General features: G+C 36.8%; 1 protein-coding gene across 3 annotated transcripts in view; it reads left to right on the plus strand.

Annotated features, from left to right (window-relative positions):
• LOC145278022 (monocarboxylate transporter 9-like) overlaps positions 1 to 19,658 on the plus strand; it is an 89,220-nt gene that overhangs the window by 23,422 nt on the left and 46,140 nt on the right. For 2 of the 3 annotated variants that reach the window (XM_080130225.1, XM_080130224.1), the window contains exons 2-3: positions 9,310 to 9,581; positions 12,830 to 12,976. In XM_080130225.1, coding sequence (XP_079986351.1) covers positions 9,323 to 9,581; positions 12,830 to 12,976 — 406 coding nt within the window. In that variant the 5' untranslated portion in view covers positions 9,310 to 9,322. Of the gene's footprint in view, positions 1 to 4,187; positions 4,569 to 9,309; positions 9,582 to 12,829; positions 12,977 to 19,658 lie in introns of all 3 variants that reach the window. The other variant, XM_080130226.1, reaches the window with a different exon arrangement.

The raw sequence follows: 19,658 nt of genomic DNA on the forward strand, positions 1-19,658 counted from the left end.
GTTTTATTACGTTGTGTGACTTGTTTGATTTGAAAGTTAATTTGCATACTTGTGTAAATGTGATAGGTCTTGAGGATGTATACTTTTTGATGCATGTAAGTGAATATGAGCTGACTTCAATAAGTTTCCAGACTGTTTTTATATGAGCACTTTTATCTATTTATTTTTTTTTTTTTTACATAGACGTCACCACTTATCAAGGCCGATAGGCCACTCAAGGATAAGGGTTAAAGAGTGTAGAGTAGTCAAAAGGCCAATATAGTAATCAATAGTAATGGAAGTTCGTCGGTAAATTTGTTAACTTAAGTGGAACGGCTCATCAGAAACTTGTTCATGTTGGACTTGAAGACAACCATATTATAGAAAGCTGGAAAGCAGGAAAACGGAAGAGAATTCCACAGGCGTGCAGTTCTAAGAAAGAAGCTTTGATCATGGAATCTATGTTTAGGTTTAGGTACAGATAAAGAGTGGGGAAAATTATTGATAATATTTTCAGCTAGTCTAGTGTTTCTTGTGAAAGTTTGGCGAGGGGGGACCATAGATTGAAGCTCAGTTGAACACTTTCCATGAAAATAACGATAAAGCAGAGACAAACTCGCAACATCTCTTCTGTGAGACAGAGGTTGCAGCGAAGAGAAAAGGACATCTCCCACCAGGCCACAAAGTCTATTTTGAACCCTATCAAGGCAGGACAAGTCTTTTCTAGCAGCTCCTGCCCATATGTGGCAACAGTACTCCATCCTTGGACGTATCTGGCTCTTATATAGATAGAGAATTGCATCAGCAGTGAGATATCTACTGGATCGATAGAAGGATCCCACCATTTTTCCAGCGGCCTTGGCAACAGATTTGATGTACACATTCCATTTAAGATCAGGAGTAACGGTCAAGCCCAGAAGCCTGTCAAAACTTGAGGCCTCCCCAAGACGAGAGCCATTCATTTTAATTGATGCCAGATGGGGATCAGAACGTTGATGATGTAAAGATAGAAGCTTGGTTTTAGATGCATTAAAAGTAACCAGCCACTCCTATCCCCATTGTACAACATGATCAAGATCAGAGGAGAGAGAATCGGAGAGAACTTGGTCGTTTACTGTCTTAGATGTGCTACCATAGATGGTAGTGCCATCAGCAAAAATGTCTACGAATGATGTAAGGATGTGATTTGGAAGATCATTAATGTAGATCAGGAAAAGAGTTGGGCCTAGGATGGACCCCTGAGGGACTCCAGCATTTATACTGTGAGCTTCTGATTTTTGCCCCTCAACTACTACTCTTATGAATCCATCAGAGAGAAATGATTTAATAATTGAGAAGACATTTCCAGCAATACCATAGCTGGAGATCTTGTGAAGTAAACCTTTATGCCATACCCTATCAAAGGCCTTTGATATGTCAAGAGCAATTGCCCTAGAAAGGTTGCCTCTGTCGAGAGATTCGCTAATCCTATGAGATATAACTGTAAGCACATCTGCTGTAGATCTAGCAGAACGGAAACCATATTGTGTGTCACTAAGAAGGTTATTTTTGCTGAGATGGTTGATTACTTCTCTATTTAACACAGATTCCAGCAACTTATTCATGACGCACAGGAGACTTATTGGCCTGTACTGAGAGGGGGATGAACGATCACCTGAATTCTTAAATACAAGGCATACTGATGAGATTTTCCAGGGTGATGGGAAGCAATTCTCCTTAAGACAATGTGTAAACAGTTTTGTAAGTATGGGTGCTAGTTCTGGTTGAAGTTTTTTGAGTACTATAATTGGAATATCGTCAGGGCCGGTTGCTTTACTGGAATCAAGGTTTTTGATTAGCTTAGCAACATCACATACAGATATACGTATATCACATAGTGTGTTTTCTGATACAGGAGGAAATATTGGGGGTTGGCAGTCTTGGTCGCAAAGGGTAGAATTGGCTGCAAAGTTCTTGGCAAAGAGTTTGGCTTTGTCTGATGCTGACGAGATTAACTCAGGTCCATTGATTGATAGTACACACATGAAAATCTGGATCCTTTTGAAGTAATCGACTCCAGCTGCAATGCACTTGTACCGTTCTAACAACTTCTAGGTCTCATGGAAATCCTCTTGTGTGATTGTGTCGATGATTCTCGTCACAGCCTCTTTCATTTCCTCAACTGTCTGATAACGACAGCCTCTAAGGTTTTCCTTGAGTTTAGGGAATAAGCAAAAGTCACAGGGAGCAAGCTCTGGACTATATGGAGGGTGAGGAACTGTTTTGATGCCTATCTTGGTCAAATAGTCTTTGACAATGATGGAGTTGTGGACTGGTACATTTGCACAAATCTTCAGTTCCTTGTGAATAATTGTGTATACAGTTCCCACACTGACATCAAACTGTGCACTTATTGTCTCTATAGACACACTATGATTCTTATCTTTGAAATTCTTTATTTGGCCAATCAACTCTGGTGTTCTTTCCTTCACACCTCTCATCCTCCCTCACAAACTTCCTGCCTTCCTTGAATTTCTTATGCCACTTAAAAACTGATGTTCGATGCATGCACAATGGTCCAAAAGCAGTCTAAAGTATTCTATACGTTTTTGTGGCTTATTTTCTAAGTTTAAAATAGAATTTTATTGCATTTCTAAACTTCTAAAGTGTCCTCACGTCCAGATTGCATTTTTTAAAATTCACCAGCTGTGACAATCAGGCTTTAGTAGGGTGTATTCCAATTTCTGCTGTAGCTGTTCATTTGAATCTGAAATCATAAAATTTTTTATAGCAATAAGATACTGAATTTTCAAGAGTCTACGACAATTTTAAATACCTGTACAAAAACAGTCTGGAAAATTATTTAAGCCACTGTGGTAGGTGTTAAGGTTCAAACAAAACTACCTACCACCATAAATAAATAGTAAATTTAACACAAATACAATAGACAAATATTTATTGACAAACATGAACAAATGACAACACTGCAATACCGAACAGCACAATTAAACATTACTTACTTCAATAGTGGGTTTACCGGCTGAGTGGGGGGAATCACTCAGTCTAGAGTTCTACTCTGGTTTGTCCGACATTGTTTCACGAGGGGAGAATTTACGTGCAGGCTCTACACGTGTCCAAACTTTGTCTCTCCCGTGGGCGTTATGCCCACGGGGGTTAACACGTGTTCTCTTGTCGATGCTCAAACTCGTTCTCTCCCGTCTCTTTTCAAGGGATATCACTCCTTACTCCACACCGTAACCCTTGTTGTTCCTTTTATCCCCCCTACACCGCCTTATAGGTCGGGAGACAATGCGACACATTGAGTTAGATTAAGTAATAAAAGAATGAAGTATAAAACCAATAAGTTTACTTAACACTAATTAAATCTCCTAATGTACATGAATTTATTTATTAAACTGAAGTAATAATATAATAAAAATTCAAATTGTTTTAACCGATTGTGTAATTTGAGATATAATTTCATCAATTTGAAAGCATAATTAAGTAAATGTGGTGTGTGCATTATTGCAAATTGTTTCTCTATAATCTATGTATGTAAACAATTAATACATGGTGCGATGTATGTGTATCATTGTCTACCCATGCTTGGCCAATAAAAAAATGTGTGTGAATGCAAGTTACGGTTCCTTGCTTGCGTAATGTCTAGATGTGCTAGGGTAGGTTGGTAGTAGAGCGTTGCGCACGTATATGAGTTTTGCAATGTGTATGGGCTGTGGGTAGAGGTTGATGTCAATTATTTTCAGTAAATGATGCTTTTAAAAGAGGCCACAGTTGTATAGATACGACCTTATAAAAGGTTGATTTTAAAAGTGAAAATGTTTTTATTTTCTATGTTGGCCAATTTATTTCAGTCGATTATTTTGTGAACACTTTAAAATTTTATATCCAGTTGACTTTTGGGGGAGGGGTTGAATTTTACTTGGGATAATGATGCGTTTAGAATAGTCTTAACTCAATAATAGTTAGGACCTTGTAAAAAGTTTTCATACTGGTTAATTTTTATTAGCCAATTTTTTTTTCTTTCTGATTTCTTTTGAAAAAGTGTAATATTTAGTTAATCTTGCAATCCTGTAGCGATCTACTAACATCGAAACATAATTAACTAACAGAGCATGTTTTAATCTCTCTCTTTCTCTCTCTCTTTACATATATATATATATGTCTGTCTGTCTGTCAGTTCCACTCAATATGTTTTTTCGAAACTACAGGCCGATCTGACTGAAATTTTGAAGACGAGAAGACAAAGATTCCATGGTGAGCACCGCCAAACGATAACTTCAACCGCACATACATGAACTTTCCTTCTCCCACAGAACTATCTAATCTTTTGTCACCGTCCATATTTAACATAGTGCATATGAACGTGTGTATAAAATATCAGCAGCAGTGAAGGATGGCTGGCTTGTGAAGAGATTAGCAGCAGCAGAAAACCGCACATATGCAAATTAGGAAGATTGCGCGAGAAAAAAAAGGAAACAAAGGAGAAAAAAATGCACCACGTGGTGGGGAGAAACGAAGTCAGCATAAAAGAAAATGGACATAAAGTCGAAGACGAGAATGGGCCGGCTGTGACTGGCATGTGGTCAGAGGTAAAATGAACTTTTTTTTAAATGGTGCCAAAAATAAGGTAATGAATGTTTTTTGTTAAAAAAGAAAAATGCTGTCCCGGATTTTTATTTATTTCTTGATGTTTTCTTTTTTTTGTTTTTCTATTTTCTTTTGCAAAACTTAATTATGTTCTGCAAAACAAAAAACCAAAACAAAAACACCGGACCACCTTTCCCTCCTTTTCCCTTTTCTCTCTCTCTCCCTCCCCCACTTTCTGACTGGTTTCCTAACTTAAAATATACCAAACATTAATACTATAACCCTTTTCCCTCTCCCATTGCAAAACTCGTCCATGTTCTGGAGGGCAGGAAACAAAAACAACAAAATCCACTACAAGACAACCAAACCAAACCAAACACTACAAACTAGTAATTGAAGACACAAAGAGCTTGAAGAATAAAAACCTACAAAATAACTGGATGCAACATGAATAACCCAAAGGGGTTGATGTACTATACTGGATTCGACATTAAGTAACCCAAAAAGGGTTGATATGCCAATAAACAAAACAACCAACCAAACTCCCCCCACCCAAAGATAATACTTGAGAGGTGGCATCATTAATACACTACCCTCCCTAAATTAAGCATTGAAAGATAGTACTATAGTATATAGTATTAATCAAAGTAATGGTAGACTCTATCCACTTCCCAACTCCTCCACCACTTTCTTTTCACCCACACTTGGATCCCACTCCCATTTAGAGATTGACCTGCTTGTTTTTGGCAAACCGAAAAACAGTGGGTGGTCTATTATTTAATAACGGTTGGGAGGGCTTTATTGACCAGTTTTTGTTTCTTCTTGTTTATTCCCTACCATTCCCTCCACCAATGAAATGTTATTACTGTAAATAATTCAATAAAAAATTTTTTCCAAATGGGTTTACTTTAAGTAGGACAGCCCCCTCCCCCAGGGTGAATGTGGTATTGTGGTAACTGAGATTCTAGTTAAGAATAGGTTGGTTGGTTGTTTTTGTTTTATGGCTTATCAACCATTTTCAGGTTATTTAATGGTGAATCTAGTGATTTTGAAGAACAATTTTTAATAGAATATATTTGTTTTTTTCAAGTCAGTTTCTAATTAACCCATAGTTGGGACCCTAACAGGTACTACCACTCCGGGTCAGAGTGGACCTAGGAGCAATGGTAATTAAAGGGTGGCTCCACACTCTCCAAAGCCTGCAAGCTTGGGCCTCACCATCGGATATAGTTTAAGGTCATATCCAGGACCCAGTTAAGAATAGGGCAGACAATTTTAAGTATTGGAGACCAAGGATGACCAACGAAATTCATTACTCCCAGACTTTTGAATGGCCGTGTGCCTAGTTTGTTCATAATGTGTTTTTATATTTTGTACAAATAAATATTTTAAAGTAATTGTATTCGATGGAAGCTTTCTCAATTTGGATCTCTGGACTTTGAAATAGACTTCCAAGAGAGGTAATAAGTGCACCAACAATTTAGACAGATACTGGGCGACTGTATTCTCTTCTGCGTAAATTTCTACAAAATTTTTCTACATGGCAACTGAAGCATGTTTGTTTCATTTTGTTTGTATAGGGGTACATATTTAAAGATGGCCGGAGTTCATATTGGGGCACACATATATATATAACGATGATGATGACAATTCTGATGGGAAGACATTTATATATGTTACATCATGACGACGACTGTGACAATTCTTGGAGGTTTCATATTAATACGGACTGGGAGATATTGATACAACAGTTCTTAACACAGAAGAGGGGAGGACACATAATCTTGGAAGGGGTTACAATTGTTCGTTAGAAGATGATGATAAAAACACATTTACCTTTTTGTTGTAAGGAATGACGATACGAGACAAACAGTTACAAACATGGTTGGTTTCTTTATTCTTTAATCGACCAATCGCTGATGTCAGCAATTAAAACTTTGATTTACATGGTTTATTTTCCTCCCTTCGCTTCTCCTCTCCAACTGACTATCACCGTTTGTGATCTACCCTGAATATCTGATCCTCATCAACTCTTGACTGACTCTAACTTCGACCCCTCAGATTCCTATATTAAGAAATCTCCTTTGTTTATGACGTCAGAAGTGTGTTTTCCAATGTGACTATATCACGTTTTCTCCACATGTCCGTCCAATACACTTTTGGCAAACAAAGAATCCTCAATTCTAATTCTAACCTATTTTTGAACAGTATATTTTAACTTGCATAGTTCATTCATTTAAATGACATATTTAATATCCAGATTTCTAAAAGAATGGACAATTGACTCTTTTTTTCGATATAAAACAATATTTAAATATTTCTAATAGAATTAACAATGGACTTAATTTCTAACATTCCATTTTCCCATTATCTTTAACACTTTCCTACAGGGTTCGATTCTAACCTTTTCCTAATATCATTTTCACTTATCTAGTATATCTTCTTACTTACATGAAAAGGGGAGAGCTCTTTCATGCAACACTTTTTGTCAAATTAATTGAATTGATATAATGAAGTGGAATTTGGGTTTATTTTCGATAAATCTCTCACTTCCCTTATTTTTGTGGTGTACCCACGGTGAATGCTGGTAGTTTTTTGTCAGCCAGAAACAACTTGCAACACAAAATTCATTTATTATAGAAATATTTTTTTTTTTTGTGCCTCGTGTGCGGGCGTGCCGAAGCTGTAGATGGAGAGGAAAAGCAGAAGGGGGCGGATTCAGTCTAATGTCGCTTTCTTGCTGCTTCTGACTGCGAGCTTATGGTTCGCTTCTAGTATGTATATGACCTGTTCTCTAACAGTTGTTTGGATCATGGCAGCTAGGGAGGGGGGATTTAATTACTTGACTTTTTCATTTTCAGTGACATCAGTTTTGATAGCTCCATCCCCATATCTCGGTGTGTTTTTGGCTACCGACTGTCATGCATGCGTGTGCACAGTTTCAACGAGCAACGTTTTGTCCTTTGACCCTCACATTCCATGAGTGATGTTTCTGACAAAGGGGGAAGAATTACTGTTTTCTGGGTTAGAATCTATCCATATAACATTTAGCGTTGGGTAGTTGGTAACCTTGAAGTCGTATATATATATATATATATATATATATATATATATATATATATGTTTTAAGAAAAATAGAAAAACCGAATGAAATTATTAAAAAATCAACGTTTCGTCCTTATTTCAGAGGACATCTTCAGGATAATTGAAATAAAAATGTAAGAAAAGAAAAAGTCATAGATCATGCAAAAAAGACAGTTTTTGAATCCTACCCATGTCGGGAAGGACAAATATATATATATATATATATTTTAACTCCTTATATAAAGACTTCATTCTTTGTCTGGAGCGATTTCCATAAAAATAATTGAATCTCTAACCTTTATTAATTATAGATTATCTATATATCAATATCATAGTACCTTTAACGTATGTATGTGTGTCATGGTTTCCAGATTATAAATTATTTCATCGGGAGATCCTATTTATTAAAAAGGAGGATAAAGTGATGACATACTATGAATATAAAATTAGTATATAGATATGCTAATTTAATGTTCATAGTATTTTATCGCTTTCTATCCTCCTTTTTAATAAATAAGATCCCCCGATCACCGAAGACGCAATGTAAAAAAAAAAAGATTAAATTAAAAGAAAAAAAGTTGTTGCTTTTCGGCTGTACGTGAAACTAAAATCTTGGTCTTCTGGCTAGGATCCAAGAATAGTATCTATTCTGTCTAAAGATGGTATAATGATATCGTGGGGTTTCTGTTTGCACCAGATGTCCATACAATGGAAATATGTCACAGACTCCTATAAGGTTATTGGCGATAAACCATAATAACCAGATATATTCTGACACTCGATTAACCAGATTACTTAGATAAATACTTTTACAGTGTTAACAAAAAGGCTACAATAATCAAAGTGTAGTATCTGTTCTTCAGATGCTGCACTTCTATTTCTTGTTCTCTTTCAGTGGAGGAGAAATCCTTCACGACTGAGACAATTTTTATTTTTGTACCTTTTCTCCACGTTAAAAAACGACCCTGGTGTCTAACTCTGTCCCGTGGGGAGGCATAGTAAATAGGTACAATAATATGGCAGGGTCTCTATTCACACTGAGCGTCCACAGAATGCTCTGGAGTAATACCACTGTGTAATTTCCACAGGTCCTGCTAGTTATTATTATTATTATTAATATTGTTAATATTATTATTATTATTATTATTAGTAGTAGTAGTATTGTTTTCTCCATATCATACATTGCACGTTGTCAATGATACTTCATGACAATTGTGATGCAATTCTGTCATATAGTTTTGAAACCTATACTTGTCCAATAGACAAACAAGAGATAATGAAGAATCATATGGATTAATAAGTCCTATCATGGTATTTATTTGCTTCCCCACCAAAGCAAAATATGTCCCAAGGTCTTTTTTAATGTGGGGGGAAAAACAGCTCCCCTGAAAAGGGGCACTCTGGTAGTTGCAAAAAATACAAATTGCTTTAAAATAAAAGGGTTTCCCCTAAATTGGCTAAGGACAAATTAAATTAAGTGTAGTATCAGAACAGCTACTACACTTGGATCTTAACCCGAAAGCCAGATATCTTATTTCTTATTTCGGCATCTCCTATTATTCTTGAACTTTCTCCCAACAAAAGTTTAAAGAAAATCGACTTGTTTAGCTAACCCTTTTTCCACTTTTTAAAAATTGTTTTCTTATTATCTCTTACCAGGTATACATACAAGATGCTTTTTTGGAGGAAAAAAACAGATATGGAGCCACCGGAAGTTGAAGCTTTTACCCAACCGGAAACAGAAATATGGCCTCCAGATGGTGGTTGGGGATGGGTAATATGCCTTGCAGCTTTTCTGACAAATTTTACAGTCCTGGGAATGGTTGGAATAGGCGGCATTTTACTCATAGAACTGCTCGATCTTTTCAACAAGTCACTTTCTAAAACCACGATTATTTTTTCAGTTTTTAATGGTGCGACAATGTTTGGTGGTAAGTATTTTTGCCAACTATACAACATAACATAGTATAGACACGACACACGGACATAACAAAAAACAATTACCAGCTGAACGTTATGTGAATTGACGAAGGAAAAAGCTTACCAGGCATGTGTACGCTGTGTAATCATGAATGGAAGTGAAACTTGGCTAGTGAGGGTTGAGGGCATGCGTTGCATGGAGAGAAATTATATGACAATTTGTTGCAACATTTTTTATAAAATGAGGGCATGATTAAAAAAAAAATCGAAGGTTTTATTTATAGACACTGGTGATAAGGAACTGACCAATCAAATGAAGCCATGTTCTGCTAGCAACCAACCAGAAACTAGAATGCTCCATAAAAATATTGGATCTTTTAGAATTCCTGCACATAATTTTTTGTTTCCACACAAAGAAAAATCTTTGATCTTTGCCTGCAATATTTTAAAGTTCAAAACTTATACAGATCAGCTACTCACTGAAAACGCTTTTTCATCTCCAATATACTCTCTTATACAGATCAGCTACCTACTGAAGACTTTTCATCTTCAAGAATTATATAGATTAGTTACCTACTGCATCTCCATTACGTATAAAGAAGTTTGCTCTATTATCTAGGAAATATTGTCATTGGCTCACCTGTTATATTTAAGTGCCAGACCCCTCCATATAAGTGATAGGAATTGAACCTGAAATGTAATACAGTTTCTTTAAGAGAAAAATAAATTGAATTGGAGAGAAAGAAAGAAAAAAGAAAAAGAGGATTAAAGAGAGATATAGTTAAGATAGAGAAAGAAGAGATTTACAAGAAAAGAAAAAAAATATAAAATAATGGGATAGAGAAAGTAAAGAGTAATCTCTGGAGAGGAGAAATAGTCGTCCCAAAAAGATGGGAGGGGAAGAAGCTGATTTAATAAAAACTATTGTGTTCTGAGAAACAGAGATTTGGTTGGCCGGCATTGAAGAGAACACATCACCCTGGGCTCTTGCCTAAGGGCAGAAACCCCATAAGAGCTAAGTTGAAAGGCTCTTGTTCCTAGTTGGGAAATTGTCAAAATAAACTTAAGTGAAAACGTCCTGCATCAGAAAGCTGTTAACAACCCAAAGAACTTAGCTTTCCTTGTACAAAGTTTACCGTGATGATTTTTATGCAATAATTATTGTTGTTCATTAGAAATGATCTCCAGAGTTATTATTGATTGCATATTGGTTTGAGAGTAACCGAGTTGATTTCAGTTCTATTCTGAACCCAACGCCAAGTTGTAGCTGAGAAAATCAGTATGCCAGCCAGTTACCAGAGCACCTACAAGGGATGAACTCAACCGTAGTATCTGACAATGAATGGCCAGCTTGAAATAAAAGTGTTTCCACGCAGACTTAAGGTTTGCCCAGAGTATCAGAGCGGTAGTTTCCAATAACCAGTAAGCGTCTGGTTACATTTTAAGGGGTCCACCACTAGACAGTTAAGAGTGTAGCCACTGGGACTTAGGGTTAGTGCACATACTTTTTTTTTCGTGTGTATGCCTTAGTCCTGCTGTGTTACATCTTTGGTCTTTTGAGCACGGGATCAACAAACACGACCAGGGTTATATCACAAAATAGCAAACTCGCCAAATGATCAATAGGAAAAATATAAGTCCTATTAACACAGTTATTCAGTTAAGAATTCTAAGAGCTCACATTACCTAGAAAGGCACATAGGCTCACTATGAGCACTCAAAAAAAACCCCATTTACCTGTGTCTTGCTCAGTATGTGCAGTCAGCACCAACCCTATTCGGGTTTAACCAGCTTCCTCTGAAGGAGGAAGTTTCATGGGAGTATGAAATTCACAAGCGGTCCACAGTCGCATGTATATCCCCATTTAGGGGAGATGACGACATTAGGTTTTTGCAACTTTTGCAGGGAGGTGTCGATGTCCTCCTACATACAGCACCTGTAATTGCCAAATTGGTCACCCATTTTAGCAATGGCCAGGCTCAACGTTGCTTAACTTTGGTGATCTAACAAAAACCGGTGTGTCAACATGATTATGCCATGTCTTGCTCAGTGAGCAGATACTAATTGCCTCTACTTCTCATTTCCTGAAATTTTTCCATCCTTCTCTAGAAATCTTAGACTCTGACCTTTTTTAGTAGATCACCCAGAGGCTGACTACCCGAGTTATCCACTGGAGATGATAATGGCTAGACAATATCCATGCAGATGGGTTTATCTTGAGTTCATTTAGGAAAATTAATTTTCTTCAATCAGGTTGGTTTCCGCATGATTCTCCATTTCATGAGATGTCTATTTTATTTCAAACAACAAAAAAAAAACACCTCTTGGGTGGTCAGACTTCATACAGAGATATTTTCTATTCTCAGTGCCCCTCTTTTTTCCTTATTTCAATGTTTGTCATTCGAATATACTCCTAAAACATGCAGTCCAGCTCATGTTTACACAATGTTGGTACTTCCATAGTGTTCTTAGTGTTCTTCATTTCTTGGGGGGGGGGAATATTTTTTGTCTTATTTCTCTTGAACTTAATACTTGGTACCCCCCCTCCCCAAATATCCCTATTTATCCAAAGTTAAATGCAAAACTGTTCAAAATCATATTTATTTATTTGTGGATCGTTATCCTCCTCTTCATAGTTGTTGTTTCATGACATTTCGACCAATTCTTCCTCAGGCCTTCATCAGGTGGTTGACCGTAATGAGATAGGGATGCTGAGTTTCTTATCTGTATCCTCAGTAATTACTGCCTTCCATAGTTGTTATTGTCTCACCACGTTTTGGCCAGCTTTAGGTAGGATTGAAACGGCTATCCTTAGACAATGCTCATCTGGAACCGTAGAGAGTCAACGCCTCTATCCACTGCACCACGGGCCCCAAAGGGTGATTAAGGGTGGATTTTTTGGTCTCATAAATCCAAGTTTTTCGTTCTTATCTGGTCTTCCATTGCTGAGTCTGTATCGAATGGTATATTATTTTATTATTGGAATCCTAATTACTGAGGATACAGTTAATTCCTATCCTATCATGGTTAACCACCTGATGAAGGCCAGAGAAATAGTTAGGTGAAACGTTGTGAAACAACAAGTATAAAAATGAGCATAACAGTCTGCGACTAACTAAATATACAAATTACTCATCTCAAAGGATTGCAATATTAAAATAATGTTTGAAATCAACTTACGATATTTCTTAAAAGAAAATTTGTGAAATTATAGTCTAATACCAATTTTTTAAAAGAGATAATCTGATATATTTTTCAGGTCTGTTCGTATCAATTGCGCTAAAATTCAAAGCAAGTTATCGTCAGATTATGATGGTCGGAGGAATAATTGCTGCTGTATCAGCTGTTGCCAGTTCTTTTGCTCCAAATATAGAAACGTTGATTTTCACATATGGCATCTTAGTAGGTAAGAAAAACAAAAAGATTATACTTTTTTTCTGTTTTTATTTTTTTTTCACTGTGAAACCATGATTTGTAATTAGTTTTGTAGTAATAGTTATTAGTATAACGGTCTAACACCCGAGACTCGCCACTTCCGGTGAAGAATTTGTTCAGGAGAAAACGGTGAAGGGTGAAAATCAATTTCCTGGAGACTTAGTAGCTAAGTACAACTGATAACAGAAAGTCAAAAACATAAGCAAAACAGGTGCAAAAGGCCAACGAGACACAAAGTCTTGGGAAATAGTTACAATGAAGGAATTCTCTGATTTGTGATTTTTTTTTTATTGTTAACTAGTATACACCCTCGGCATTACACGAAAATGAATGAGGATCTATAACTCAGATTTAAGAAGCAATAAAAAAAAAATCGAATATTGTATAAAGACCGACTCAGGTTTTGAAATATACATATCAATCAGTTAGCGACCTGGGAAATATATGGTATAGCAATGCTCAAGAAAAAAGATGTTGACATAATTCCCACCAATTGCTAGAAGCCAATAAAAACGCCTTATACAGGGTGACCCAAACAAAACGGGCCCAACTCTAATTAGGTCCCCGTTTGTTAGTGTTTTGTTCGAATGAAATGAAACTTTGGTCATGACTAGTTTATTATATTCAAAACATCACATCAAAACACTAGGGTCTTTGGCCGTTTTTCTCCGTTGACTGTAAAATGCTCAGAAAAACAATTGAATGTACTGTTTTTTTTTGAGTCACCCTGTAAACTCAATGCTCACTTGAAAACGTCAGTTTTGTCAAAATATTGTCTGCATAAAAACACACAACCAGTTACTATGGCAGCCATTCAAGACCGGTTGAACTTCTACTTATTTGTCCAACTGAGACGACTTTTTTTTTTTTTTTTTTACATGGGGGTCACCACTTATCAAGGCCTGAAGGCCACTCAGGGATAAGGGTTATTGCGTGTACAGTAATCAATGAGATAGTATTGTAGTAATCATTAGTATTGGGGGGTTTGATAGAGTGTCTTACTTAAGGGGGCGGTTTGTCAGGAGTTTGTTTATGTTGGACTTGAAGACGTCCAAGTTTTAGTTAGGTGGGAAACAGGCAAGCGGCAGAGAGTTCCACTGGCGTGCAGTTCTAAGAAAGAAGCTTTGCTCATGGAATCTACATTTGGATTTAGGCACAGGTAAAGAGTGGGGAAAATTATTGACAGTAATTTCAGTCAGACGGGTGTTTCTCATGAAAGATTGGCGAGGGGGGACGAGGGATTGGAGCTCAGACGAGCACCTGCCAAGGAAATAGCGATAAAACAAAGACAGGCTTGCAACGTCTCTTCTGTGGGAGAGAGGTTGCAGGGAAGAGAAAAGGGCATCCCCCACGACTAATTAGTATTAAACAAATTGAGAGGAATACGTGCACACGAACAATTGGATGCAGATGCATACAGCACAATATATTGCTAGGGCAAAGTATTTTCTTTCAGGGCCAAACAATACGTCTTTTTTCTCTTCAACATGATATCTTTTTAAAAGTTAATGACTAGGGCTGTTACAACAGCATACTCTTTTTATTGTTTTGACTCTTGAGTATATATCTGTTAATATCTTATACGTTTTTATAGAGACTGATGTGGTTCTCGGTTGATTTACTGTGTCTTACTGTGTCGGATATATACTCGAGAGCCAAAACAATGAAAAGAATATGCTGCTGTCATACCTCTATTAATGACATATTCGAAATAAAACTTGTATATATTTTACACTGATTGTCTTTGTCATTTATTTGATTATATGTGCACCCGTCTGCAGATCCATATGTACCCCTGTTCTGAACTTGATTATGTCAGTTAAAAAAATTTGTTTAGAATACAGTAACTGCTAATCAAGATCGTGAGGCAACTCAAGGATAAGTGTTAATATGTAAATGAGACAGCACTGTGATGATGATGGAAATTGGGTAGAAATGAATTATTTAAGAGGACGGCTTAACAAGAACTTGTTTAAGTTGGACTTGAAAACAAACCATGTTGTAGTCAGTTAGAATGCAGCTCTGCAGTATTGTGTTCCACAGACGAGCAGTTCTGGGGGAAAAAAAACTGTGCTCATGGAATTTTCGTTTTTAGTTTTAGGCACAGATAGAAAATAAGGGAAATTGCTGACTGTAGTTGTAGTTAGACAAGTGTGTGTTTTAAAGGAGGGAATCAGAGTGAAGCTCAGTCGAGAACCTGCCATGAAAATAACGATAGAGTAGTGATAGGCTCGCAACGTCTCTTTTGGGAGAAAGAAGTAGCAGGGAGAATAAAAAGACATCGCCCACTAGATTTCGAAGTTGTTTTTTGTTTTACCCTGTCCAGAGAGGAAAAAGTGTTCTGAGCAACTCCTCCCCAGATGTGGCAAGAGTATTTGACTCACATAATTAAATTTTTTTTAAAGTATTAAATAAGTGAACACTTTATATTGACAGAGCAAATGCAAACCACACAATATCATTGTAAGAATATAAAATTTTATTACAAAAGATAAGGCGTTGTTTTTAATCACATTTAGAAACACCACATGTATAATATAAATTCGAATCTAATAAAAACGGAGGCGTTTGTTTGGCATAAAATGAGACCAATAAAGGCGAAATCGCCCATCTCATCTGATAATGGTCAAGCTACATACTTAATGGTTTCTCCTATAAAGTTCAGCAAGTGATATATTATTCAACTAAAAAAGGCACAGATTGAGCTACAAATTAAAAAATTTGAAGTTGGTTCACCATGGTTATTGTCAAATGTTGCAGTTTAGATAGACAAACTCTGTTTGTCCTGAAAGATAAAATAGATCCCCTCTCAGTAGATGCCTAACGTCTTACAATTAAATAGGCGAGTTCATTGCTATAGATTAGGATGTACATGGCGAAGAGAACGTGATGGTAGCTGACACAGTAGCGTGACTGGACCAAATGCGAAGCTTGTACTCATTTGCATATGCGTGAGCCACAGGGGCATAAAAGATAGTAAATTTTCTTGCGTGGGTAGTTTCAGAGTGAAGCAGAAGAGGAAGAAGTAGAAGATGACAAAAAACAAAACAAAAAAAAACAAAACAAAACAAAACAAAAACACAATAACTCCGTATTCACATGTTGTCCAATTTCACCTTGGGTTAGCGATTCCTCCACGACTAGAGACATCTGCACTTAATATTTTGCAACACTAAGTAGAATAAAAAAAGAACCTTTTATTGACCGTATGGTGGACCTTCCTTCCTGCCCAGACTATGGGTTATTGTTTTTTAATTATTATTATGTTGAGAAATTATCAGAATGTTGTAGCCTCAAATTTCCCAGTGACTGTCCCCTTATTCCCTTCCCTAGCTAACGTCACGTTTATTTTCAGAACACGGTAGAGTCGAAATCACTTTTAAATGCACTCGCTGACCTGATGACCTGTGTATGTATTGAAGTCAGAGATGAAAACTAGCAAGCTTACTAACACGTTTTGTATGAATTTCTTACTGCCATATGTGTTGATGTTGACTAACGTTACTAAAGGAGACAGTCCTGGAAAAGAATCAAGCTATACATAACTTTCCTTCTCCTATGTGGTTCAATGGTTATAAATTAATTATTGAATTAATAAAAGAAGTTAAGCTTCAACTTTAATACAAATTGGAATTAAAATTTGCCACCGTTGCGGTAGAGTAGTCACAGTTCAGATACACAATATCTTGCTAGAAGTTCTGACACAGGTCATCATCACTGGCAATAACCAACGGCGTTCCCTGGAGTTTGAGTGACAAGTTTCCACAAATTTCCAGTAATTTCCAGCTCTTTTGATCACCATTGCAAATGATTTTGCATTATCACAACAGCCGCTTACCATTGATTATTCACTGGTAATGATTAGTGGTCATCTCTTAGGTTTGAGTGTCAATAAATCTTCATTGAATCTCAATACTCTCTACATTTTCCAGTTAAAGTCTGGTTAATACTATCTTTGTTCGTCTTTCCATCCTCTTTGATCCTTCATGATTTTTCGGTGTAGGGCAAGGTCAGCTTATGAGATTTTGTGTACTTTTAGTTCTCTTGGGTTCATGTGGTGCTTCTTCTTTGTTTTTGCTTTATTCTGATTCCTTCCCTGTGACTGGTTAGAGTTCATATTTATGTGGGTTGTTTTCCGCATTATTATCGTGTACTGACTAGGAGTTCACATATAGATGTTCATTTGTGATTCTTCACTGATAACCCATAGTTTTTCCTGGAGTTTAAGTGATAGTATTATTATTATTATTATTATTATTATTATCATTATTGTTGTTATTATTATTATTATTATTATTATTATTTTTATTATTATTGTTGTTATTATTATTACTGTTGTTGTTATTATTTTTATTATTATTATTAGTATTATTATTATTGTTATTATTATTGTTGTTGTTATTATTATTATTATTGTTGTTGTTGTTATTATTGTGTTATTATTATTATTGTTGTTGTTGTTATTTTTATTATTGTAAGTATTATTATTATTGTTATTATTATTATTGTTGTTGTTATTGTTGTTGTTGTTATTATTATTATTATTATTGTTGTTATTATTGTGTTATTAGTATTATTATTATTGTTGTTATTATTATTATTGTTATTATTGTCTGGTGCTACCAGATCAGGCGGCCTATTGGCTTTCTGAGACGACATGCACCTCCATCGATATCTGTTTTTGTTTTCTATTCTCTTTTGTAAAACTTAATTATGTTCTACAAAAACAAAACAAAATCAACAGCCCCTTCCCCTCCCCCCTTCTTTTTCCTTCCCTACTTCCCGGTCCTGGATATGACCTTAAACTATATCTGATGGTGAGGCCCCAGTTTTCGGGCTTTGGGGAGCGTGGAGCCACCCTTTAATTGCCATTGCTCCCAGGTCCACTCTGACCTGGAGTGGTAGTACCTGTTAGGGTCTCAACTATGGGCAAAATAGGAAAAAAAAATACATTCTATTAAAAAATTATTCTTCAAAATCTGATCAGATTCCACTTGGCCTTGTCGGCAGGGCATCAGAACATGCCGACTACCCCCCTGCAGAGAGTGGAAGTCCCTCAATGGGGCTACTTGTTGGCCGTAGGCAGCAATCTGTAATACCTTTAGGACGGGATCCTGGTGGTTGAGAGACTTGGAGGTCAGGTTTTAGTACCCCCACTTCCCAACACACCACTTTGGCCCTTACTGGGCTAGACGGGCGGTTGGAGGGGCCCGATCTGATCAATTGGCTGGTCACATCAAGCCCCACCATATATTGCCCACCCCATAAACATATCATTAACACAATATGCCTATCCCTTCCCTACAAATAACTATTTCCTAATATATGATGGAAAGCGGTGGCTGAGGGTCAATCGACAAAGTGAAATATCTATGACATGGCTGCAAACCCTTTAAATTACTACGTATCCCAGAGTAAGATCAAAGGAAAACAGGTGCTCATGAATGATATCACGTAAATCGAGTATATCATCTTTGTATCTTTGTTGAGCCTGGGCGAATGGGTTTCCCCCCAGGCACTTCCCAGATAGGGTTCCGAGGTGGGTGGGAAACAAAGATGATGAAAAACAATCTTATTTTGATTATGGCTTTTATTACCCCCAAAACCTCCCCAAAAAGAAGCTTTTCAGATGTTTCCGACATTTCAAGTTCAGAGAATGAACAGAAATGCTCAATCAAAGAAAACTCAATATTTTTAGTAATGGGAACACTGGAAAAAAATAAATAAAATTTCACCTTTTACAATGGAAAAAATTTTCTCTCAAAAAATAAAACCCAAAATGATAAAACGACTGCAAAATAACACCATACTTATCAAATTGAAACAAAAAACACAAGCTAAAGAAATTCTCAAAGGGCAAACCTTTAACAATATCAAAATTAAAACTTATCCCCACCCACACATAAACTTCTCAAAAGGAGTCATTAGATGCTGTGAACTATCAAATTGCTCGACTGAGGAAATTTTATCTAATCTATCATCCCAAAGTGTTACAGAAGTAAAAAGAATAAGAATAAAACGAAATGGAGAAACTATATTGACAAGATAGGCTCATAAGAGTAGTGGTTGATGGCAGAAATCAGAGGCCCACAGTATTAATGCTGGAGTCCTTCAGGGGTCCATACTGGGCCCAACTCTCTTCCTGATCTACATCAATGATCTCCCAAAACACATACTAAAATCTTTCGTTGACATCTATGCTGACGACACGACCATCTATGGCAACACATCAAAGGCTGTAAATGATGATGTTCTCTCTGATTCACTCTCCTGTGATCTTGAGCACGTGGTACAGTGGGTAAAGAGGTGGCTGGTTACCTTTAATGCATCTAAGACCAAGCTCCTATCTCTATATCATAAACGCTCTGATCCCCATCTGGCATCAATTGAAATGGATGGCTCTCGTCTAAGGGAGGCCCCAGGCTTTGATAAGCTCCTGGGTTTGACCTTTACACCTGATCTTAAATGGAACACATACATCAGTCTGTGGCCAAGGTTGCTGGGAAAATGGTGGGATCCTTCTACCACCCCAGAAGATATCTCACTAATGATGCAGTACTGCTGCCACATCTTGGCGGGGGCTGCTAAAAACAGCCTATCTTGCCTTGACAGAGTACAAAATAGACTCCGTGGCTTGGTGGGGGATGCCCTTT

The sequence above is a fragment of the Euprymna scolopes genome, chromosome 6 (genome assembly GCF_053919585.1).
Source record: "Euprymna scolopes isolate OS-2025 chromosome 6, ASM5391958v1, whole genome shotgun sequence".
Taxonomy (NCBI): Eukaryota; Metazoa; Mollusca; class Cephalopoda; order Sepiida; family Sepiolidae; genus Euprymna; species Euprymna scolopes.